This window comes from Nansenia antarctica (genome assembly GCF_963989245.1).
Source record: "Nansenia antarctica genome assembly, chromosome: 3".
Taxonomy (NCBI): domain Eukaryota; kingdom Metazoa; phylum Chordata; class Actinopteri; order Argentiniformes; family Microstomatidae; genus Nansenia; species Nansenia antarctica.
The window spans coordinates 6,902,624-6,928,761 of record NC_137688.1 but is presented as its reverse complement, the minus strand read 5'-3'; the positions used below and the strand labels follow the sequence as shown (position 1 = coordinate 6,928,761).

The 26,138-nt window shown below is 50.0% G+C and overlaps 2 protein-coding genes across 3 annotated transcripts; one reads left to right on the top strand and one right to left on the bottom strand.

Moving 5' to 3' along the window:
* Positions 1-1,534: 1,534 nt before the first annotated feature.
* hars (histidyl-tRNA synthetase) lies at positions 1,535-10,312 on the bottom strand. Of its 2 annotated transcripts, XM_080526135.1 has the most exons (14): positions 10,205-10,312; positions 8,816-9,270; positions 8,411-8,500; positions 8,164-8,283; positions 7,950-8,045; positions 7,615-7,740; positions 7,311-7,418; positions 7,073-7,171; positions 6,677-6,770; positions 6,435-6,562; positions 5,652-5,924; positions 5,119-5,235; positions 4,160-4,306; positions 1,535-2,900 (listed from the first exon to the last, which is right to left on the bottom strand). In XM_080526135.1, exons 2-14 carry the CDS (start codon positions 8,924-8,926, stop codon positions 2,841-2,843), a joined length of 1,569 nt encoding a protein of 522 aa, XP_080382261.1. In that variant the 5' UTR covers positions 8,927-9,270; positions 10,205-10,312; the 3' UTR covers positions 1,535-2,840. The 2 variants fall into 2 exon arrangements, with proteins under 2 accessions (XP_080382261.1, XP_080382262.1); XM_080526136.1 differs by lacking the exon at positions 8,816-9,270 and having other exon boundaries at positions 10,205-10,310.
* A 6,072-nt stretch (positions 10,313-16,384) lies between these two features.
* On the top strand, positions 16,385-25,387 carry LOC308153236 (uncharacterized protein; the record flags this gene model as incomplete). Its single annotated transcript, XM_080526320.1, has 6 exons — positions 16,385-17,059; positions 17,653-17,814; positions 18,186-18,377; positions 19,142-19,365; positions 19,771-21,712; positions 21,998-25,387. The coding sequence occupies 6 exons, from the start codon at positions 16,385-16,387 to the stop codon at positions 25,385-25,387; spliced, it is 6,585 nt and encodes a 2,194-aa protein (XP_080382446.1).
* Positions 25,388-26,138: the final 751 nt, after the last annotated feature.

The window sequence follows — 26,138 nt, the reverse complement described above, 5'->3', positions numbered from 1 at the left end:
TTATTGTTTTATCATGTTTTAGTGAGTAAGTAGTATGCACTATTTTGTTTTAGTGAGTTTTATTTTGTTTTATGCATTGGAAGAATAATAAGAAAAGAAAAGAAAAAACTCTTGAACTCTTTTATATGTTGGATGCACAATTTTTACTTTGATTTGTGTGTGTTGTTGTGTTGCACTTTTATATGTCGGTTTTGCAGTGCTTTTAGTAGTTTTGCAGTGCAGATTTGCATGTTTTTGCACTGTAGTGTGTGTGTGTTTTGCATATTTTTCTCATTTGAATAAAAATGAGATCTTTGACAGATGACATGTTATAGTTGTTACGTTTCATTCGGGGCGGCTGTGGTTCAGTGGGTAGAGCCGCCGTCTAATGATCGTATAAAAAAAAGTCTCGTCTAATAAAAGTCGGCAGCTCGCAGCGTTTCGAATCCCCCACGTGTCGAAGTGTCCTTGAGCAAGGAACTGAACCCCTAATTGCTCCAGGGTCGCCTTCAATGGTAGATGCCCCCTCTGGAGCATAAATGCGTTTCATTGTACTCTTTGTAATGACAAACTTTGTCAATCCCTTTCCCTTTCTGTTTAGGTTGGTGTTCCACAAGGACTAATACTGTCAATTTAGAGACTAATCATTCTTTACTAAAGGAAGAGTAATAGTTGAACATGGGTTATTGAAGGAAAACTACACCATGCCAGTTTCAAGATCTTCATTAATGAACCATGTAAGATGCAGTGGTTGGAGCCTCTAGAATATAAACTCATTGATACTAAAATACCACCTTTCCACCTTTAACATATTTCTGTTAAACTGTATTAACGCCTCATCAAGCATACACACACTTCACATCTCATCCTTTTGTACGCCTGTCACGTGCTGAGGTATGGAGGCTGTCCTGATATGACCAACGACACCAAAACAAGCCACAATGGATGGAACTACCCGGCTGGCAGAAGTATCTGTTCCTGCGCCTTTACACCGCATCGTCACTGCGCTCAGGCGTGGAGGTGAAAAAACAGATCTTTCCCACTAGTGTGCTAATCGGCAGCATCCTTCAAAATGGTCTGTGTGGCCTTGGCTGTCAAGAGCGTTAGTGGACCGCTCTGTCTATTTCAGAGACTGCACGGCGTAATTACATCCACCGTGGCGTCGTCTTGCTGTGCCACCTGACGAAACGTCGGGACAGCCTCTGCAGCTCGCAGCAGGTCGACTGTACGAGATGGAGTACGTTAGGATGTGGTGTGTCAGCCTAGATGCACACAGAGGAGGGAAATCTATTTTTGTCCTTGCAGGCAGTTATGCTGCAGTGTGACAGTTATTTTAAAATTGTTAACAGGTGATACTTTAATAATTTGAGCGCTGCCCCCTTTTTTTCAAGCGTTCTCTGAATGTTACCTCAAGTCAGAATATGAATCCCTGTACCTACACAGCCAATGGCTACACACAACAGCAAGACGGATTCTAACTTATCACAGCAATTAAATGTTTGGTTGTTCTGAGCAAGACGGTGGTGAGTTAATGAATGAACCGTGCACCAGAGGCGTGGGTAAATATCAGATGAATGCATTTATTGAAGGTTTGACAGAACCCGGCCTGTTTCATACAGGCAGATGGAGGAGCCTTTCATGCCCAGATGTAAGCTATAATACAGTGCCTATTGCAACATTTCCTCTAATAAAGTTACTTCATGACAAGTTCCTCAGTCCAGGTCCTTGCGGCTACACGCAGGTCTGGGGATGGACTGAAACAGCCCCTCTGCCTTTGTACAGGTCAGTGGTTCTCAAACCTCTCCTCGGGGACCACCAGCCGTTCCACATATTTGATCTGTTCCACCACCAGCACACCTGATTCAACTAATCAAGTGCAAAGCAATTATGGTTTGCACTTGATTAGTTGAATCAGGTGTGCTGGTGGTGGAACAGATCAAATATGTGGAACGGCTGGTGGTCCCGGAGGAGAGGTTTGAGAACCACTGGTATAGATGACCACTGATTAGAAAGGCCTGGGTTAGCATTCAATGAGATTAACCTTTCAGACAGAATCGTTGTCCACGTGACCAGACACTCATACCGGTTCTACACTGGATATTTCGAGCTTAACATTCGGTCACGTTCAAACCTCTTAAGGCCAATGCACACAGCGTGCGATTTCTGTTGCGCGTCAACATTCCATTTTGAAGTTTGAATGGAAGTCTATGAGAACATCGCATCTCAACACACACGGCCCCGATTTTAATCGCACGGCGAAAATTCGATTCCATTCATTTTGAATGGGACAAAGCACACGGCGTGCGAGTTTTGTCGCACTGTCAAATTTTGCAAATGTTAGCTTCAAAATGAATGGAATCGAATTTTCGCCGTGCGATTAAAATCGGGGCCGTGTGTGTTGAGATGCGATGTTCTCATAGACTTCCATTCAAACTTCAAAATGGAATGTTGACGCGCAACAGAAATCGCACGCTGTGTGCATTGGCCTTTAAACAGGCTCTTGGACAGGTGAAAGCAATATGGTGGAAGCTCTTTGAGCTTCTATCAATTAACTTCAACCAATCGATGGTAACCTGGGGGGAAAAAGGCAGCCATGATGATTTCAGACTATAAAGGGACGTTGGGAGTCATTCTGAGGCTGCTGGTCCAATCTTCTGGTTGGCGTGTTGAGCGTTTTGGATGGTTGTAACTTTATTGAGAGGAGGGCCGGGCAGCAGTGCGACCAGCAGGAGTCATGACAACAGGACCTGGGTTGAGGGACGTTGGTGACAAGCGCAGAGCTTCTCTATCGGTTAATGGCTCCTTGTTTTTGGGACCAATCGGTTGATGTGGCGAGGTACTGTTGTCAGGTAGAACCGTGACTATGCTTGTAAGGTCCTTCTCTTGATCTCCTCCACGAGCTCTGCTCTCGACACGTCGACCTGGGAAGCAAAATGAAGGAAAACGTTAGTGTTTTTTTTTTTTTTACGTTTTTTTTTCTGAGTGGGGCAGTCCCACTCATATTTTTCATTTTTTTCTTTTTTTTTTTATTAGTTTTTCAGATTTTATCCCCTTTTCACCCAATTTGGTAGCCAATTTAACCCAACTTAGCATCCAATTATCCCCTGCCTATTGCGAAGGATCCGCCGCCCGACCCCGTGGCCGGCAGTCCCAGAGGAGGCCGCCAGGCAGACTAGGCTGACTGGCTCCTCGAGCCCAGTACCGTTACTCCAGCACCAGACGGGGGCGGTGTTGCGCGACGGATCCTAGTCCAGAAATACTCCTATCCCACCCTCGGAAGCGGCCGGCCAATATGCCGCTTCCCGTGTGCCTCGGCCATATCTGGATCTGGCGAGCCGGGGTACGAACCCCGGCCCCGGTGGGCAGCATGCACTAGCGGCCAGTGCTTAGACCGCTACACCACCGCGGGGGCATATTTTTCATTTTATTTGACAGATACAATGAAGATTTAGACAGGAAGGATGGGTGAGAGAGAGGAGGGATGACATGCAGGATATGTCCCCGGCCGGAATCGAACCGGGGACCCTGCGGTTACATGGTCAGCGCTTAACCCACTACGCCACCTAAGCGCCCCACATTAGTGGGTTTTTGTCTTAATATTCATCTCTGTTCATTCAACAAGACAAGTGTCAGGTTACATATTTCAAATAGCTACTAAAGGTTACTTACAAACAAGTACATTTGTCAAGTAAGTGAATCATCTATACGTCAGCCATCATAGGGAGGGAGGGGAGGGTTGGGGCAACCCTAACCCTAACCCGTGAAAAACCAATAAAAACCAAAAAAACTAAGAGAAAATCTATGCTAGGACCAGGTGCCAGTCACAATGGTACAGGAAGCATTGTGCATCTGCCTGTCTGCCTGTCTGTCTGCCTGCCTGCCTGTCTGCCTGCCTGCCTGCCTGTCTCCCTGCCTGTCGGCCTGCCTGTCTGCCTGCCTGTCTGTCTGCCTGCCTGTCTGTCTGCCTGCCTGTCTGCCTGTCTGCCTGTCTCCCTGTCTGCCTGCCTGTCTGCCTGTCTGTCTGTCTGCCTGCCTGCCTGCCTGCCTGTCTCTCTGCCTGCCTGTCTGTCTGCCTGCCTGTCTGCCTGCCTGCCTGTCTCCCTGCCTGCCTGTCTCCCTGCCTGTCTGCCTGCCTGCCTGCCTGCCTGCCAGCCATAGTGCTGTGTGTTGGGCGTCTCACCTCCTCTCGGCTGCTGACGGCTCTCAGCTTCACCACCCCGTCCTTCAGCTCCTGCTCTCCCAGGATGGCCACCAGGGGGATGCCTGAGTCCTCACAGTGCTGCAGCTGGCTCAGCAGCTTAGGGTTCTTCTTATACATCACCTCCGCCTGGGAACACACACACACACACACACACACACGCACACGGTTTGCCAGCAAATGGGGATTCACATACTGTACATGAACTCCACCTGAGAACATGAACACGCACACACACACACACACACACACACACACACACACACGCAGTATAGTGCCCATGTACATACACACATATAGGGCTTTCACACACCACCAAGGCTCTGTGCCGGTTCTGGTTCCTGAACCTAGTCTGGAACCAGCCGGTGTGTTCAGACCGAAAATAAATTAGTTCAGAACCTGAAAAGTTGGTTCGCAGCTGGAACCAAAAACTAGAACCGTGACGTCGTCAGTGGGTGTGTCATATTCTAGGCTGTGAAGACGTGCAAGAAGGAAGGAGACAAAAATGTAATCTAATCGTTAGTGATTTAAAAACATATCTAAAAATATGTTTCCTCATTCTATCTTCCTCACATACCCAGCAAACACACGCGAACTTCGTAAGCCATTTCTATTCCAGTAACAGAGCAGCTTGCTAGTAAAAGTGTTTAGAAAGTGTCTTTAATTTTTATTTTTTTTAAATAGTGTTTATTTTAGATCCTGTAGTGGAAGATATTATCCTCATTTCCAGTGAAGTAGCCGCCATCTTGTTGTGACATTTTTGTTTATCCCACCCTTTATTTACCACCCAGCGTTGATGACGCGGATGGTTCCGCTTAAACTGGTATGAACGCGGGCTGGTTGGCCAGACAGCACCAAGGTTCGGCGGTTCCAGAACAGGAACGGGAACTGGCCCAGAGCTTTGGCGGTGTGAAAGCCCTTAACGCGGACACGACACGCACCTTGATCCCTGCGTTCCACAGCTCGGCCGTGAGTTTGAGCCTCTCCTCCAGAAGGTTCTTCTGTGCCGAGGCCACCATGACCTGCGTCTCCGTGGTGCGGACCTTCTCTGCTGACAACTGGGGAGGCGGACCACAACAAAATAACAACAACACAACAACAGTCAGTCAGTCAGTCAGAGAGGCTCTCTCCATCACACTCTCACTACACCGTCACTCTGAGGCAACGCCTCACCTCCCTCATAGTATCAAACACGTGCGTTCCAATGGCAGCCTCCCCTGGTGTAATACATCATTTAAAAAGACACACTTATAGACAAACGATCAACAGAAACACACACGTTCTGTTCTGGCGATGAATACAACTCATACCCGATCTAGGCGGCAACAAAAAGTGTCGCCTGCCCACCCGGCCTCTCCCCTCCCGTCCCGTCCCGTCCCGTCCCCTCCTCCTCTCTCCTCTCCTCTCCTCTCCCCTCCCCTCCTCTCCTCTTCCCCCCCTCCCGTCCCCCCCCCTCCTCTCCCCCCCCCCATACCTCTGCCTTCTGCTCCAGGATGGAGAAGACCCTCTCTATGCCGATGCTGACCCCCACGCAGGGCACCTTCCTGCCCTTGGGGTCGAACATGCCCACCAGGCCGTCGTAGCGGCCGCCCCCGGCCACGCTGCCCACGCTCACGCCCTCCTCCCCGGCCCCGTTCTGCTGGGCGGCGGCGGGGGCCGGTACCGGACCAGGCTGGGTCAGGATGGCCTCATAGATGACACCCGTGTAGTAGTCCAGCCCCCGGGCCAGACTCAGGTCAAACACCACCTGGGAGGGAGGGAGGGAGGGAGAAGAAAGAGGGAGGTGGGAGGGAGTGAGGGAGGGAGAAAGAAGAAAGAGGGAGGTGGGAGGGAGAAAGAAGAGGGAGGTGGGAGAGAGTGAGGGAGAAAGAAGGAGGTGGGAGAGAGGGAGGGAGAAGGAGGTGGGAGAGAGGGAGGGAGAAGAAAGAGGGAGGTGGGAGAGAATGAAGGAGAAGAAAGAGGGGTGGAGGGAGAGAGTGAGGGAGGGAGACGAAAGAGGGAGGTGGGAGAGAGTGAGGGAGGGAGAAGAAAGAGGGAGGTGGGAGAGAGTGAGGGAGAAAGAAGAAAGGGAGGTAGGAGACAGAGAGAGAGAGAGAGAGAGAGGGGGGAAAGAAAAAAGGAAGCAAGGAAAGAAAGTTGAGCGTCATCGCAACGCATCGTCATATTTCCTCATCCTTATCCTCTCTGCAACGCCGATGTTCGTGCGCATGAACACGACGGTTGTGAGGAGCCCCCCCCCCCCCTCCTGAGTCCTCACCTTGTCTGTGACCTGGAAGAGCTCCAGGTAGCTGAAGAGCTGCTTCATATCCGTCAGGCCGGCGCAGGCCGCCTTGCTCGGCATCATCTTGGGGTCCTGTAGCAGCCGCTCGGCTAGGTCTTTACCACCTGATACGGATCAATCACAGACAGGCCCGGGGGTCATTCGGGGGTCACAGACAAGGTGAGGGAGGTCAGTGTGTGTGTGTGTGTGTATGTGTGTATGTGGGGGGGTTCCCTTACCCTGCAAGCTGACATACTGGCCGATCTGATCGGCTGCCTCCTCAGACAGACCCTTCTCATTCACCATCTCACTCCTCACATCCTCCCACGACATCTGACAGAGAGAGAGACAGAGAGAGAGAGAGAGAGACAGAGAGAGAGAGAGAGAGAGAGAGAGAGAGAGAGAGAGAGACAGAGAGAGAGAACAGGAAAAAAGGGAAGAGAAATGAGAGAGAGAGAGAGAGAACAGGAAAAGAGGGAAGAAAAATATAAATGAGAGACAGAGAGAGAGAGAGAGAGAGAGAGAGAGAGAGAGAGAGAGAGAGAGAGAGAAATGGATCAAGTTGCGTTGCATTTCAAAACATCATCCAGTCCATTGACCACACTAGATTTGTTCTGTGACGTTAATATTAATACCTTGTCCAGTTTGTCCACTGTGGAGCAGATGGTGCGGAACTTGTCGTCGGGAACGCCACACACGGCGAACATACCGTCTAGAATACGTCTGTCGTTGACCTGAATAGAGAGACGGGGGGGGGGGGGGGGGGGGTCAGAGACAGGGTGTTAGCACGTTGTCTGTGAGCAGTCGATATTATTATTAAATGTGTGTTTCATTGTGTGTGTGTGTGTGTGTGTTTGTGTGTGTGTCTTAGACCTTGATACGGAAGTCTCCCAGCTCCAGCTCGCTCAGGATCTCATGGACAATCTTCAGACACTCTGCGTCTGGAATCATGGCGTCATACGTCCCCGCGATGTCAAAATCCTGGTGGGGGGGAGGGGGGGACGATGACAAGCGAATAATGTGGGTTTTGTGTACTAAACCAAACAGAGTCGAAACTGATCCAAACTCTGATACTAACAACACACTGACCTACCAGACAACACAATGTCACAGTGTTAATAGCGATATAAGTGATATTTAATGAGTAAAACCAAACGTAGCGACGTTTCGTACTTACACACTGGTAGAACTCCCTGTAGCGCCCGCGGGTCATGGCGGGGTTGTCACGACGATAGACTTTGGCGATGTGGTAGCGTTTGATGTTTTGGATCTTGTTCATGGCAAGATAACGAGCGAAGGGCACCTAGGGAGGGGGGGGGGCGGGGTTAAGGAAACATTTGACACACACACCCTCATGGGGATTTGAATTGGAACCAAGGGATTTCTTTTAGTTTCCCAGTTAATTGCAGTCTGATTTCCTACTAGAAGGTGATAGCTGAACTAGCCCACTCACTAAGTGTGTGTGAATTAGCAAAGTTAGCAATGATTTTTTGGGGGGGTCTCCAAGGATACAGTGAGGTCATATCTAAGGGACAGCAGCTCTCCCCCTTGGTCCTTCAGGTCATAGATGAGTTTAGAGTCTTCTCCGTACTTTCCCGTCAACGTTTCCTATGAAGCATGGGGAGAGGAATACAATCAGAATTCCAAAAATACATTTATACCCCTCTCTACTGTGACGTGTGTATGTGCGTGTCGTGCACGTGTGTTTCTTAACCTCCCAACCTACCTTCAGTTCAAAGACCGGCGTGTCGATGGTCTCAGCCCCGTGGCGTTTGAAACAGCTCACGATGGTGCTGAAGACCTTCTCCCTGATGGCCATCTGCTTAGGGTTGTAGTCCCTGGTGCCCTGAGACACAGGAGGTGAGACATGCATGATCAGGAGGTTTTTCAGCCATGACTGGTTTAGCTTCGTACTAATACAAAGCTCCACTCCAACGAACATGTAAAGTGCCTCCACAGGCCTTGAGTTTTACCTTGGCAGTCTTGAGCACAAATTGGTGTTTGCCATCGTCTCCACCGAGCTGAAGCTTCAGCTCCAATAGTTTGGCTACTTCCACGTCAATCTGAAACACACACACACAAAGACACAGACACAGACACAGACAGACAGACACACACAGACACAGACACAGACACAGACACACACACACACACACACACACACACACACAGACACAGACACACAGACACACAGACACACACACTGTAGTACTGCAGCAGTTTTCAATTACAACCCCCCCCCCCCCCGCCCCTTATCATTCCTGTGGTCTTGCATCCATATTAAAACCAAAATTCCTAAATGAAGCTCAATCAGATCCGATCCCCTCCCCACCCCACCTCCCACTCCCCACCTCCACCCTCCAGGGTCAGGGACCTACCTGAGACACAGTCATCCCAGATAAGGTGCGCAGAGAACGGACACACAATCCAGTCCGGTGGCCCACCAATCCCGCAAATAGACGCAGAGAGGCCATGCCAAGTGTGTTCATCGCAAAAAACAAAACAAAACAAAAAACAGGTATAGGTCAACCAAAATGGCCGTTCAAGAGTGCAGCATCAGAGCAGCAGCATAGTCCAATGGCATAGTCCGAGCAGCCACGTTGTCCAATCACAACAGTCCATGAGTGGCAGCCAGGTAGGAAGGTTTCCCCCAAACAGAGTTATCCAGGAATGTCCAGAGTGATTGGAGTAGAGATGTAGCGATGTTGTGTGAGTCGGAGGAAGAGGTAGATGATGATGGCGACGATTATGAAGGGTTGTTTTTCCGCCCCAGGGGGTTGTTGGCATCAAGCAGGAAGAACAGGAGAAAAGTTGGTGAGCAACCCCACTAGCACTAGGGAGGTCAGGGCATGACAGCGGCATCACAGCATGGAGGACAAAACATGAGAGGCAGGGGGTCAAACCAACCAGCCAATCACAGTGACAGAGACATGGGAGTGGGGGGGGGGGGTAGACGTCGCTGACCCCCCAGAAGCCAGAGCTCTGGAGGCTAGCCCAACGACAGACTTGCCAGGTAACTCGACTCAGAACTTAAGCTGTGTGTGGTCGATACACAAAATTGGTAACAGCCTATGATCTGAGTTGAGATTCCCAGCTTGCCTACCCTCTGGACATGCTACCAGGGAGGAGGGGGGGGGGTCTGGCAATGAAGGAAGCTCTGGTAGGAGTCAGTGAGATCCAGCCCCCCTGGATAATAATACCAACGACAATAAGATTTTAAAGAGTTAAAAGGAGGATGGAGGGAGAGGCATCGGTGAGCTGAGGACAGGACAGAGGATAGGAGGGGGACTCAAGATTTAGCTGCAAAATGAACTCTAGCCAGCCATAGAAATGACATTTATTTATTCAGGCTTATGTTATAATCACTCATGCATTGAAGTTGGGCAGTAAGCTAAACGGTTCATACACACAAACATTTGACAAATAGCAAATAGAAAGAAAGAAAGGCACCAGGTTTACCAGATTGCATCAGCTGGTAGGGCTAGATAGATGCAGTGTGGTTGCATATGGACTGGATTTTGAAAGACAATTGTGAATCATCTGATCTGATGTGAAACTGTGCCGATATCTAAGTGTTAGGTGTCAGAGTACCATTATCTAGTTGTCATGAAAAGATGAATAATGTCATAATATCATGACAGTTCATTCATTTGACAACAGTCTGCTTGAATAAAGCGGCGAGGCCAGATTCATGTCACATGTGTCAATGTGTCACCCCCCAGGTCAATAACACACATATCTCAACACTAAAAGCTGTGAACACTGACCTGATCTTTGCTGGCTTTCTCTGCCTTTAGTTTTCGTACCACTTCTCCTTGTGTTTTAATCGCTTCTTGTATCTGCGCTTTGTCAGCCATGGTGGTGGGTGTCTCAATGTGCTGCAAGCTAAGTGATGCTATGCTACCCAGGGGTTGCCAAATGGGGTTGACAATTTCCAGCCTAACCGCAGTCTAAAAAACGTGCAAAATCCACTAAAAACCACAACCCAACCCAAAACCGATATTGTCAGAAAAACGCTAATTACTACTTATTGGGCAGGTGCCCATCTCCTGCACCGTTAACTGTATGTCTGATGACAATGATGTTTGTAGAATAATAATTTTAAAAAATGCACATTGTATGTAGTTACTAGGGTGTGTGTTTTAACTTTAGGCATTTTGTAACTTTCAGGCCCTGACATTTTGATACCGCCCAAATGTTTTTTTCCCGGCCCAGTGTGATCAAAAGTAGCCCATTCGGCGGGAACACGCCCCATCTGGCAACCCTTGTCGTGCCACATCGGGACTTCCTGTGTCGCACGTCTTGGATTTTTCATAATAAAAGTACCCGACCGTATGAAAATAAATATTCGTAAACATGCAAAGACATCACTTCAACATTTTCCAATGTCATATCATCTAATAGTCTACTACACACTGTGAGTAGTTAAATATGAGAATAAAAAACGGAAATCCGTCATGCATGAAAGATTGCCAACGCCAGGGGGCGCTGTGTGATTGTGAGTGGATTCTGTTTCAGGGACCCTATGATTTATGATTTGACTTGGAGCGGGTCAGGGGATTTCGTCAACAACAAACAAACAAACAAAAAACACATGAACATGAACATGCATATGAAGTATTGCAAGTTATGAGTGTCTTGTCTCTCTGTCTCCATCTCGTTATCAATAATCACATCCACTGTAGGCCTATTGCATGATACTGCCTCAGCTAGGGAACATTAACATTAACATTACATTAACATTCACATTTACATTTTGAATTGAACATTGAACATCGGCCTGCTTGATAATCGTCAGTTTGACACCAGCAATCTGTAATGAATTGGAAGCCGCTCTTAATGGAGATACAGGAGCGTATGAAGATCCAGTTTCAGTGAGAAATACAGTACATAGCCAAAGCACCGTAGAGTCGGGGGGTAAAGGTCTATCAATCTTAAGCATCTATCAAATCTTTTAACGAGGGTTGCGTGGGTGGGCACACACCACAGATCACACATCAAAGGTCGCCATCATTCCTCTCATGCATAGCAGCGCAACTGAATTCCTTTCCCAGAAGTTCCTTTCTCACACAGTAGATCTGACTGCTACTATGAAGGTCCTCAGAGAGATTGATGAAAGAGATACACTTGAGACATTGAACGAGCGGCACTGGAGACCCTGTTGTCACGATGTTGTCTCACTGCACATGCTAAGCAACATGACACTGCACTGAAACGCTTAACTGGAATGTCGCTGCATACACATCAGTCTAGTACAGCATACATAGGCCTATGTGCCTAATATAAATACTTATTCATCTTATGTAGCATACCTTCGAGACCTATTACCCTCAACTACATACAGTATCATCATTGTTATTCATCTCATGTACAGTATATTCATTTATTTATGCTCACTGTGATACTGTATATTGTACTATTATGCACTATCTACAATATAATGTCTTTTTGCTCTATGCCACTATTTGTATCTAGTATCTGGTTAGATGCCAAACTACATTTCGTTGTCTCAGTACAATGTACAATAAAAGACATGCAATAAAAATAAAGTTGAATCTAATGAAATCTAATGTAATCTAAAATCATCATCGATCTGATAGGCCACAGAGTCACAACAACCCTAAAAAGGACCGAGTAATAAACTAGGGGGCGGTTCAAAAAAGGCAGATTTTGAAATTTGATCCTGAAAGTTTATATTCTTGCTGTTTGTCATAAATACCACAGGCTCTTAAATACCCTCTCATGAGACTGGACCCTGGTTTAACATCACATCTCAAAGATAGGGCCTCAGGAAAGTCCCTAAGCACTTACAGAATAACTAACATGTATTACACTACACAGCACCACAGTACTGTAGGCCTATAATGTTTTTGTTTTTTTAAACAACAAAAAAATGTATTTCCATGTGCAGTCCTGGTTCATAGATAGATAGATAAATAGATAGGTACATTGTTGATCACAGAGGGTTACAGAAGCTCACAAAACGACAACAACAAAATAAAGTGACGATAGAATAATAGAATAAAATAGAATAAGCATCCGAAACATCATATACAGCAAGGAAAGTCCCGTATGATTTAACATCCCCCAGCCTGACTCTGACCAGCCAGCCAGAGGAGGAGTGATCAGAGTCGTCCTGGTAAGACAGTGATAGAGGGGGATATGTGACAACAGAACAGGCCACTACAGAAACGCACAGGCGTTGAGGCAGGTGGTTTGGTATGGCTGGCTGGGGCATGGGGGGATATTGTATTGCTGACAGAGTAGGTGTGGTTTTTGTATTGGAGACGAGGGGGCGAGTGTGCCTAATCCATCTCTGGGCTCGACGTAAAGCCCCCGATAGCTGAGGTGCCGGTCATTCTTTCCCCATGAGTCCTCCTCTCGCCACTAGTGAGAGAGAGAGAGAGAGAGAGTGAGAGAGCCAGAGAGAGAGAGCGAGAGAGAGAGAGTGAGAGCCAGAGAGAGAGAGAGAGAGAGCCAGAGAGAGATAGGGCCAGAGAGAGAGAGAGAGAGAGAGAGAGAGAGAGAGAGGTAAAGACATGGAGAAAGCAGAATCAGAGTGGTAGTACACAGCACTGTTTGAAAAAAATATCACATGGGCATGCAAGAATACAGTTACTCTCTCACACCCTCTGGTTATCCTGCCTTGTAGTTGTTGATGGTTCTCTATGAATAGGTATATTTGTACGTTTTATTTTATTTTGGCATTTAGCAGACGCCTTTATCCAAAGCGTCTTACAACAAATACATTTGTCTAAGTAAGTGAATCATCTATCCATCAGTCATCATAAGAAATAGTAATCTACCTGCCAAAATCAGTGGCCATTAGCAGTTACAATATTAGAAAAGGAAGATTTATAGTAGTAGAAACTGTACAGGGGGGCAGAGGGGATGATGTACGTTGTTGATGTTTCTCTACGACTATGTATGCAACTTTTACTCTGTGTCTGCCTGGTGATATCTGTGAGTATTTATAACGTGTCAGAAAATAATGTAGGCCAGTTCACTGTAGGAGAACGACACTAACCATGGCAACCATTCTCCCCTTGGCGGCTTGGCATACAGCTGATCCGGGGTGTAGCAACAGAAGGGGATGACATAGGTGTAGGATAACCTCAACCCTTAAGAGATGATCTAGGGTCAGTCTTTTTGCAATAGCCATTTATTTATTTCATAGCCATCAGGGCTGTGATTAGAGGATTATAAAATCTATCCTAGATCTGTGCTTAGGGGCAACCTCCTCTACCCACCAGTGTGCAGGATGAGGACTGTCTGGCTCAGTTATAATTACAGTTACAGTTATAATACACCCTAGAGATCATTGCCTTACACAACCTTCCCCAGAAGCTGCTGAAGGAGTTTCCACTGCACTGAACAAACTATTAACGGTTGTGCTTGGTAATCTGTTTAATTGAGTTATGGACAGCGGGCTCTCAGACGGTACATCAAGATGGTACAGTAGAGGAGAAAGAAAGGCAACCTCTAAACACATCATCTGACTGGGGCGGCTGTGGCTCAGGAGGTAGAGCCGTTGTCTAATCATCGCAAGGTCGGCGGTTCTGTGGTTCGAACCCTGGCTAGCAAAGTGTCCTTGGGCAAGACACTGAACCCCAAATTGCTCCCAATGAGCGGGCTGGTGCCTTGCATGGCAGCTTGCCGCCATTAGTGCGTGAATGGGTGAATGAGAGGCCATTGTAAAGTGCTTTGGAATAAGCTGTTATATAAGTGCAGTCCATTTACCGTTTGACTGACAAGAGGAGAGTAAGAGCTCGGTAAAATCTCTCATGTCCCCCAAAGGGCCCAAAGTTTTTCCTGGTCCAAAAAAAAAAAAAATAAGCCCTATTTGTGAACCACAATAAACAAAACAACATATTTCGGGGGGATACACAAATTCTTTATTCTTTGATGTTTCCAAGCCAAACAGCAAGCTGGTACAGTAGAAATCTAACATGTGTGCATACTAGTATCATTATGCGGTAAATTTGAGCTAATATGAAATGCACAAGAGGCAAGGTGACATTTGGGTGGTCTACAAATCAACCCTTGACCTGGTGTCTCCTAACCAGCAACAACCAGGCACCGAAGATCCTCTCTCTTACTCACGCACACATAAACACACACACACATGCACCCATGCACGCATGCATGCGCACACACACACGCACACACACACACGCACACACACACACACACACACACACACACACACACACACACACACACACACAATACACTCATAAACACACATAGTCGAAGTCTAAATGGGCCCAAGTGAGTGGGCATTTAGTGTCTGCTTGCTCTCTTCACTCTCCCCTCACTCTTGAGCCCAAGCAGCTAAAAGCTAGCTGTCTCCCCCTGCTAGCGAGAGTCTATATATAGCGGGGGGGCCTGTGACTGAGCTGGCTCTGAGTGTCAGATTCCAGAGGCATGCATCCATCCTGACTGGATCAGCACCTGCTGCTAACTATAACCCCCCCCCCCCGGGCCCCCTCTGCCGTGGTCAGACAGGGGAGCCACAGCCAAACCTCAAACCTCAGCCTGGAGGAAAAAAGATCCCCAGGTCGAACTCATCCAGCACCTTATCCTGGAGCCAGCTTAGAGGGGAGGGACAGAGAGAGAGAGAGAGAGAGAGAGAGAGAGAGAGAGAGAGAGAGAGAGAGAGAGAGAGAGAGACACACAGAGAGAGAGAGAGACAGAGAGAGAGAGAGTTGTGGCCGACTGTGCCCCCTTTTCTGAATGTCTCTTTTTATAATGCAGGGTTTATGAGTCTCTGAAGTTGTCTGGGGGCAGTGTGGATCTGCCAGTGCTGAGCTGAGCTGTCCTGAACTGTGCTGTGCTGGGCAGCGCTGGCAGTTGAGGAGGTGGTATCGCTGGTCTGGTCTGTGGATATGACAGCCAGTGGATCGGAGGACGGAGAGTTATTGCAACAGAGAAGAAAGCGATCCCTTGGGAGAGCCCCATCGTTAGCCAAAGGTACAGTAGAGATCCTTCTAGCTTTCTCTGATCCTTTCCACACATCACGCATGCTTCTCTCACAGTTCAGACCTGGAGCAAGGCAACGTGGCATGGATAGATACAGGGGTATGTATCAAACTGAACAAAAACTGTCATGTATGACTACATTTCAGGATGTATCAATCTCTCCTATGTAGCATGGTTGTTTTTAGAAAAGTGATCATCATTTAAGAAGAACAATGTAAATATATGCACGTGAGCACATACCTGGATGAACTAACCATATCAATGTAAAGGTGAACTAAGAAAAAAAAACTAGCATGTTTGAATGAATGACTGAATGGCATTAATGCTCAGCTGGATGATTCATTTTTATTTTCTAAATTTAGCTACATTGAGAGTGGAATAAAACATATTTTTAAACTGCTTTACCAGATGGCAGGCGGCACTAGCTGTCAGTTAGCTTCTCTGTTATTGTGGGTGACATCTCTCTTTTCGGCGCGATGAAGGAAATCCATGGAATGCTTGAGAGGGCAGAATATAGCCCAAATGTTTACAAAGATGGGAAATAACTTTTGATTATGTATATATACGTCTGATCTGTACTGTATGTATCTGCACCATTTCAGTTACACATGCTGAGGGAACCTAATGTTGAAGATTTGAAAACAACAACAATCACAACAACAGCTAAAGTGTACTCTATAATAAGTTCTGGGAATTTGGACTGAATAATTTGCTATATTATATATTATTAATGATATATTATTGTCCTCCAAATTTGAAAATCATCATAATCTCATACAGGTCACACAAATCAATCAACACACTACATACAACATACTGCAGTGCCACACAGTAAAAATAAATAAAATAAAAAATAGGTAAACATTTCTGCCTTACTTCTTCTTAGTCCAGATACAAACTACAGAACACAGCAGTGGAGGAGACTCGACCGGCCGCTGTGACACTCTGGAGCTCGTGGCCTAGCGATGGACAGCTGGACTCTCCAGGGGGACAGCTACTCCTTCCTCCGCACCGCGCCCCACAACTTCTCCCTGCGCCACCGCGACGGGACCCCCAACCACGTGGAGATCTTCGACATCACCAGCATCCCCAGCCAACGCAGCGGCATCTCCGAGACCACCTGCCTGTGCGACATCTTCGGGGACGACGTGGAGTCGAGACCCCCCTCCCTCTCCAGCAGCCCCGCCTCAGGGGCTTTCATCCCTCCGCCCCGGAAGGAGGTGCAGGAGAGTCCCTCACCGCCGCCGCCGCCGCCCCCGGTGGACGAGGTCAACGACTCGTCTGGTTCCTACCACACCGCCCAGAGCCCAGAGCAGCTCAGTGACGGAGAGGACGGGTTTGAGGATTCGAGAGACAAGCTCAGCCCCCCGGCGCCTAGAAAGAATTCTGAAAGAGAAGAGGAGTCTCTAACTAGCTTAGGTAGTTCCCCCTCATTCGTACCAGAGCGTCTGTGTTTAGAGCCCCCAGGTCAATCTAAGGACATTGACACGGCAACACTTGAGCAAGAGGGCAGAGCACCGACACCCGAATTGAGGTCGGGTGAATCGTCGCCTAGGTTCTCCACCCCTACCGGTGGAGAGAGAACCCCCTCACCGGGGTACAGTAGCTCCCGCACCCTCACACCTGACGAAAGAGGATCAGTCTCATCCTCACCTGACACTAGAGATACCCTCCCCTTATCTAGGTCAAGAGAAACTCTCCTATCGCCTGGATACCAGAGCTCCTTTAAACCAGGAAACAGCCCCTCGCCTGTTCTGGCTCCCTCACCTGAGCTTAGGGACAAAGCAAATTCACCTGGAGTCACAGGTTCAACCTCCTCACTTGAATCTACACACACTCTCTCTATACCCGAGTCAAGAGGTCAGCTCTCACCTGAACCAAGGAATAGCCCTCATACACACGGGAAGAGCCCATCACCTCAACCCACCTTTCCGTCATACACATTTGAACCAGGCGTTCAAGACACACACACAACTGAAATCATATCTTCCTGTCACTCACCTATGCTTAGGGGCACAGGTATTTCACCTCAGCTAAGAGAAGCATCTGTATCACCTGAACTAAGAGATTTCGGGTACTCCCCTGAGCTGAGAGGGAGAATCTCCTTACCTGACCTGTTCAGCAGAGCCTCCACACCTGAGATAGAGGCCTGCACACCCTCCCCACCACCCGAGAACAGAGACAGCAGCCTCTCAACTGAACCCAGGAGTACAGGCTCTACACCTGCCCCCAGGTACACACCTCCGACACCTTTACCCAGGAGTACAGACTCCACACCTGTCCCCAGGTACACACCTCCGACACCTTTACCCAGGAGTACAGACTCCACACCTGTCCCCAGGTACACACCTCCGACACCTTTACCCAGGAGTACAGACTCCACACCTGTCCCCAGGTACACACCTCCGACACCAGTCGCTGCTCTAGCCCCCTCACCTGAACTCAGAGCGACCAGCGTGTCACCTGAGAGCAGAGGTACAGCAGCCTCCTCACCCTCTGACATCTGGCCAAGAACCCCCACACCTGAAGTAAGGTATAACACAGCCCCCTCCCCTGAAATAACATACACTTCCCCCTCTATTGACGCCAAGCATCGAGCCCCCCCGTCACCTGAAATCAGAATCACGGCTTCCTCACCTGAAAGCAGAAGAAGAGAGCAGCCTGCAGAGGAACCTATAAAGGTGACGTCCAGTGACTTCCTGGAGCCCCAACGTAACTCCACCTCTCCTCACCCCCGAAGCTCCTCCTCTTCCCCCCAAATCACAGGGCTCTGCTACTCCATCCTCCCACCTGAGGATAGAGACAGCTCCTCCTCCTCACCGGAGCTCAACGGCCCCCTCCTCCCACCTGAGCCCAGAGGAACACACCTGTCGCCTGAACCGAGGAGCCGCTCCCGGTCCAGAGAGAGCAGCGGGAACAGCCTCTCATCAGGTGAAATTGAGTCATCTGAACCACAAGGTACCAACAACACACCTCATATAACAGGTTTCACCTGCACTGTCCTCCCATCGGAGAGCAGAGAAACAGCAGCAGCATCACCTGGAGCAAGGTACCACACCCCTTCACCTGAGCCGAGGTACCAAACCCCCTCACCTCAACCCAGAAGTAGAGACCCTTCACCTGAACAAACATATACCGCCCTTCCCCCTGTAGCCCCCTCACCTGAACCCAGGTATAAAAAATCCTCTCCTCATCCCAGATATACACCTGAGGTTGAAGTTGCTCCTTCGTCCATTGAAATTAAGTACAGCATCCATTCAGCAGAAGACAGGGCAACGGCCTCTTCAACTACTGTTGCCAACTCACCTGTGGTAAAAAGTCCCACCCACTCATCTGAGCATAGGGCTTCACCCTCCTCACCTGAAACAAGGTGTGTGGACAACTCATCCACAGAGCAACACAGCACTGGCAGAGTATTAACACCTAAGGATTTTCACCTCCCACATAACCAAAGTGGAAAAGCCCCCACTGAAGACAATAGAGGGATCAGTCCTTCACCTGTAGAGAGAGAATCAGTACCTCTTAATTTTCCTGCCGACACTCCTGATATCCACACCGACTCACCTAATCCTCCAGTCCCTGTCAGAGAAAGGAGCCCCTCCCTCTCACCTGCCCCCAGAGGCACAGATAACTCACCTCCCCAGAGAGTTGACGACCTGGAGCTTAAACGTCCAGCCACCTCTCTTACTCCTGACCTAAGTGACCGCAACCGCTTTGTCCAGTCTGGACCTAACCCTCTGGGTCGAGAAAAATCAACCAGCCCTCGGAGAGAGACTACAGAGAGACTCTCTCTGAACTCTGAAGACATGGCCCATCATATGAATAAGAAGAAAACCCCCTCTCCTCCTCTGACCAGGTTCACCCCAGTACACATCACACCCCCAGAGAGGCCCTATAGACAGTGGCAGAATAGGAGCCAGAGCCCCCCTCAGAGCCAGGCCACAGAGTCACCAATAGTGGGAAATGTAAAGAAGCTGGTTAATGAGTTTGTGACATCAAGGGGAAGCCCCAAGGTTTCACCCGGTAACAGTTACCCTCGATTCACCCAACCACTCAGGGATAAGCTGGGGAGGGATAGTGAGAGGGAAAAGGAGAGGGAGAGGGAGAGGGTGGAGAGGGAGGAAAGGGAGGAGTGGGAGAGGGCGGAGAGGAAGAGGGAGGAGAGGAAGAGGGAGGAGTGGGAGAGGGAGAAGAAAAGGGAGAGGGAGGAGAGGGACCGGGAAAAGGAGTGGGAGGAGAAGGAGAGGGAGAGGGAAAGGGAGAGGGGGAGGGAAAGGGAAAGGGAGAGGGAGAGGGAGAGGGAGGAGAGGGACTGGGAAGGGGAGAGGCACTCTGAGAGGGAGAGAGATAGGGAGAAGGAGAGGGAGGAGCGGGTGCCCGGAAAGGGGGAGGGGAGGCAAGGGGAGGCCAGTAACAGGGGGGAACAGGTTGAGCTGTCATTCAGTGCCAGGAATAGAAAAGGGCCCGCGAGCCGCAGCTCAGCTCCCACAAGCAGAGAGACGCGACAGGGAATGCCAGCAGCACGCTCCTATTCAGAGAGCCTCCTTGCGACCCGACAGATACAGCAACAACAGCGTCTACCCAGAGCCCAGAGTTCAAAGCCAGAGACCAGGGTAGGTGGACCCACCACCAGGAGGCTTCAGCCTTCAGCTGTATCCCAGAGCGGGAGCACCGCTCCTGGCCGGATGGCCACCAACCTCCCCTGCCCAAGCTCCACCAGCTCCAGCATGGGCAGTGAGCTGGATGAGGCAGACAGTGAGGTGAAGTGGTTCACAGACCAGGCCTACCACAGCATGTCCCCCCCTGAGGTGGACTACCTGGACATGTACAACTCCAGCCACCGGTCCTCCACCAACGCCTCCCAGCCCTCCACCCAGGGAAGCCCGGCCGGGGCCAACGCTGCCTGGCTGGCCTACGCAGACCTGAGGGGGTCCGCCCCACGCCTGGAGAATGAAGACTTCCCACGTCAGCAGCCCTCCTCCTCTTATTACCCTGATGGCTTGGACCCTTCCAAGCGCTATGAGATGGGCAGCTTTGAGTGTGTGGATGTGGCCGTGAGGGAGGAGGTCAGGAAGGTGAAGAGAGGAGTACCAAAGAGAGAGATCCAGCTGAAGAGAAAGGACACCACTGAACTGAAGCAAAGTGACAGTATTGAGGGTGGCACTATAGTTCCTGTTATCATTACCAGTCCGTTTCTGCAGAGACGCAACAGAGAGACCCTGATGAGACAACACAGCACCCCAGCAGAGGCCTACCGGCCTGAACCCAGCCCTGAACCTACAGAGAGGACAGAGAGGAAGTCTAGATTCCAGAAGTCTGCATCTCTGGACGAGACGGGCCCCAAAGCCAAGACTGCCACTTGTCTTATCAAGAGTGTGTTGTCCAAGAAGATGCCGAATGTTGGTAAACAAACTGACCAGCAGGAGGGAGGAGAAGTCAGCCCCTCTGAGGACAAAACGCCATCCCCTGAGTGTGCAGTGTCACCAGTTAAAGAATCCCCCCAAAAGGAAACGCAGAATCTGAGTTCCAGATTTCACTCAGACGGCAGTCTATCGTCTGAGGACCTAGCTGTCAAAAGAGAGACAAGCCCTCCAAAGAGGGAGGTTAGACAGCAGAGAAGCTTTGGAGTTAAACCCAGTCACAGGCTGAACCCGCGTAATACTAACTTCACTTCTTTTCAAACTGGCAGTGAGAGGCCCGAACCTCACAACAGAAACCCAAAGCCGATGAAACCGGATGAGATGGGGTCCGACCTGGTGGTCCCGTTTGAGAATACAAAACCCACCAAGGAGAGAGTGAACCTGAGGATGGGAGGTAAACAGTCAGATGACGGTAAACAGAGGGAGGAAAAGGAGGGTGGTGGTGACTCAGCAAACGCAGCTGCCGGGAACACAGGCGTTCCTGCTGCCACTCGAGCCGGCAGCACGCACACCGGAATGACAAACAGAGAGCAGGAATGCCGGAACGTAGACTCTGAGAATCATAAACAGCAGAGCGTGAGTAGCACCTACATGTCTAAAACATCGGAGATCACACTCAAACCCAGCCCTTCTACGGAGAAGAAAAAGAGCTCCCTCAATGTCTCACTGGTGCCGGAGCTGGAAACTAAACCTGAGTTAAATCACAAGGCTGTATCACCCGAGAGCACTTTGAGAGAAACTGCGAAAGTGGCAGATAAGACGGAAGATATGGAACCTAATGGGAATAATAAAGCCAAAGCTCCAATGCACACAGTGAGAGATGTAAGGAAGCTTGTGAAAAACACATATAACCTGTCATTCAAGGCTACAGCTGTAAGTACAGCTGTGCCAACACAGGAGAGAGAGGAGTGGAGAGAAGAGAGAGGGGATGAGAGGAGGGAGGAGATACGAGAGGAGAGGAGGGAGGAGAGGAGAGAGGAAAGGAGAGAGGAGAGGAGGGAGGAGAGGAGACAGGAGAGGAGGGAGGAGAGGAGAGAGGAGATACGCGAGGAGAAGAGAGAGGAAAAGAGAGAAGAGAGGAGAGAGGAGAAGGCAGTGGGCAGGAGAGAGGAGATAACAGAGGTGAGGAGGGAGGAGAAGCTCTCTCTATCTACCCAGAGAGTGCAAAAGCCACGCTCTCAGCCTATGCAGATAGAATGCAAGGCTGTAAGCTGGCGGGAAAACAAAAACAAAACAACATCCGGCAACAAGTTAGAAGGAGGAAAAGCTACAGACAACACCCAGCCATCTCCGACACAGCTGTCCACAGAGAGAGCCAAAGAGCCAGAGAAACCCTCTAACGTAACCCCAGAGAGTTGCACAACGGCGGAAGCAGCAGGGACGGAGTCATGCCAACAGAAGACCCCTGTCGACACTGAGGAACCAGAGAAACAAAACACTGAGGTCAAAACCCATGACGTACCAGCCTCGGGGGAGAGGTCTGGAGTGACGAGAAGAGACAAGAAACCCCCCATGTTGGGTAACATCCCTAAAGTCCCCAGTAAAGACAGAGAAGTGTCCACTACACTGATGGTGCTACAGGACGGGTCCAGCAAGTCCAAGCCCGCATTGGCCCAAGCCCCAGGGCCGGCCCAAGCCAAAACCCCATCCCCAGTTCCAGTCCTGGCCCGAATCCAAGCCCAGGCCCAAGCCAAAACCCCATCCCCAGTTCCAGTCCTGGCACAGGTCCAAGCCCAGGCCCAAGCCAAAACCCCATCCCCAGTTCCAGTCCTGGCACAGGTACAAGCCCAGGGCCCAGCCAAAACCCCATCCCCAGTTCAAGTCCTGGCACAGGTCCAGGCCCAGGCCCTAGCCAAAACCCCATCCCCAGTTCCAGTCCTGGCACAGGTCCAAGCCCAGGCCCAAGCCAAAACCCCATCCCCAGTTCCAGTCCCAGCCCGAATCCAAGCCCAGTCCCCTGCTGCCCCACCATCTCCAGGCCCTACTACATTCACCGCCCCAACTATCAGCACCAACTCAGTGTCCATGCTACTGAGGGAGAAGGGATACCACGCTGACATCGGGTCTATGGTCAGTGAGACCCAGAGTGAGGCTGGAGGTGGAGGGGCCCCTCGTAAACACGTGAACCGACTGGAGGTCCCCCTTCTGCCCTGTGGGCCCCCAGACGGAGGTCCTGCTCTGACTGATGCCCCCCCGAGGGAGAGAACATTCTCATCCTCATCCTCTGTGACTGCGTCAGCCTCATCCTCTCGTGTCCACGAAGCCTCAAAGTCAGCCACTACTACCGTCTCTGGTCACACAGATGAGAGCTTTAGGAGGACCCCTACAAAGACCAGAGAGGACGACAACAAGGTGAGTGTGAAAGCCACTGTGAGAGAAAGTATAGCTTCCCTTCAAAGACAAACGCAGCAACAGACAATATCCCCATTCAGACAGCATCAAACACAGGAACCCGTAGAGACGGCGAAAAAACAAGACCCAACCTACCCACCAAAATCACCAGCCATGCGACGATACAGGCCGCAACCCATAGAGGTGAGGTCAATGTCTAAAGACACACAGAAACAAGAAGCTCTCACCAACACCACACCAAGCAACACACCTCAAGCCATAGAGGTCAGGTCTATAGCAGCACCAGTGGTGCCGCCAAAACCGAACTACAAATTCAAACCAGCGGACATGTGGCCGCCGTCGAATGAAACCCAGAATGCAGCAGAAGCCACGGCGTCAAGTGTGAAACAGCACATAGAGGAGGAGAGGCCTGTGCCCAATAATACACAAACAACAGCAGTCCCGGCGCCATCGATCCACAGACAGCTTTCTAACGAGTCGACGTCAGCGTCTAATTACACCAGGAAACTAGCCGTGTCTGCGGTCTCCAGCTACAGACCTCCGCAGCAGAATAAAACAGCGACAACCATCGCTAGTTTCTCAAACAGATCAGGGACAACAGAATCAGAGACATCTAATGACAGGCAGGCACAGCAGCCAGGGACTTCATCTCAGGCCTTCAACTACCCACAAAGACCGACAACACTAGCCACAATCCCAGCCCCAGTACAAGCCCCTGTACCTATAACCACCCAAGCCCCTGCTCCAGACCCTCCAGCCTTTGCCCCTGCCCCACCCTTAGCCAGGCAGTCAAGCCAGCCGGCTGTTGTTGATATAACCAGTCATCCACAGCATCCCAAGCCAATATACCCTCAGCAGCAAGGTATGTCGGTTAGCTCCAACAGCACAAAACAACCTACAGTGGTATCCACAACACAAGCCCCGGGATACACGCATTCGTATCAGCCACACAGGTCTTCATCCAGCGAGCGCTCACAGAGGACAGATGACCTGCGCTTCTACGCCTCAGACGACCCCCCCAGCTACGACGACAGGGACAGCTTCAGCCCCCTGCTGTTACCAGACTTGGCTTCCAAGAAACCAAACCGCTACCACCCCTCCTCCCGCCCCCCTCCCTGCTCCTGCAACACCGGATGCCCCTCTCACCCCTCCCACCCCGGCCTGACCCCCCCTCACCACCACCGCAGCCCCCACACCCACACCCCCCCTGCCCCCTCGCACTCCCCAGGCCAAGCCCTGCCTTACCCCATGAACCAACGTCCCCCCCACCAGTGTAGACCAGATCCCCAGCATCTGAGCTACCAGCCCGGCTCTCCCAAGACCGTCCCCCTGAGCCCTACCCAGGCCCCGGCCATGTACCAGTCCCTCCAGCCGCCCCCTCCCTGCGTCCCCCACGCCGCCCAGGTGCAGCCCTACCCGGGTGACCGTCCTCCCCAGCACATGGATCCCAGACGCCCCCCTGTCCACCGTTCCCCCCAGCAGCAGCAACCAGGGGTGGGTGGGGTTCCTTACAGCGACCACGGGCACTCGCCTAACATGCCCCCCATGGACGCCGGTCCTCAGTACCTGTGCGGTCCGCAGAGTACTTATGGCTCGGAGTACGGAGGCGATGGTTCTGGGCTGTACCCAGATTCAGGGGGTATGGGCTACGGGCAGACCCCTCGACGGGTGCTCATGGATCCCGAGACAGGGAAGTACTTCTATATCGAGGTGCCGGTGCAGCCGTTGAGGAAGATGCTGTTCGATCCTGAGACGGGCCAGTATGTGGAGGTGCTCATTCCCCAGCAGGCTATGTCTCACTCAGGCCTCTATCCCCCCTCTGCAGCCCCCTACTCCCCCTCTGCAGCCCCCTACTCCCCCTCTGCAGCCCCCTACTCCTCCCTCCACAGCCCCAACATGTATGCCCCTGGCCCCCAGTACATGCCCTACGCAGCCCCCCCTCCACCTCACCCCCAAGCTCAGCCCCAGCCCCAACCACGCCACCCAGAGGTCCCAGCCCCAGGGGTGGGCTACAGCAGCCCGCCCGGCCAGGGAACCAAGCCAGAGCCCCAGAGCCACCCGCCGCTGGACCAGAGCTACCTGGAGAACATGTACTACGTCCCTACGGGGATGAACGCTAGCCCCAACACTACACCACCGGACTTTTACCACAAACATCCCCCCAGTATGCCCAATTCAGTGGGGAAGAGGTCCTGAAATAGAAGATGGCCGACTTCTTGGTGCCTGTTTGGTTTCAAGATACATTTACAGTGTATATTGGGTTGTCTAACATTAGCTTGTGATGGTGTTAGCCTGTTGACACGGCAACATGACAGGATGTTTCTTTGGTTGTTGTTGTTGTTCTGCTTTTTAAGCAATGTTTGGTAAAAGTAGCAAAAAAGAATGTTATTATTTGAATGTTCTTGATGATCTGTATGTGATTTTCTTCCAATTAATTCTTTCTTTGATAAGACAGAAGAAGAAGAAGAAAAAGCAACATTTTGTATTGGCTCTTCTTAAGGCTACCTGTGCCTCAAGCCAAAAAGTTAGCTTTATTATGTCCAGTGGTCTCATGCAACCTCTACTCTTTCATAAAATGTATTAAGGAATACTTGGTTAGTTTTGGATGTTTAGATACTGAACAAGCATGTCACATTTTTTTACTAGTAATGCACATGCATACACAACATATTCTATTTGAAATAATGGAGAATAATTTACACACTACAAACTTGAAATGCTGTCTTGAGAAGAATTTCATTATGTATTTATTTATGTCCTCTCTCTCTATTATTTATTGTCTGAATGAGTGATTGTGTGCACTGTCTGCAATACCAAAAAATAAAATTTGTAAAATGTTTAACATAAACCACTGTGGAATGCAGTAGTCTGTCTTGATTTCATACTGTAGGCTTATTGTCTTTGAACATGCAGATGAGAGAAGACCAGACATAATGCAACAGAGCAG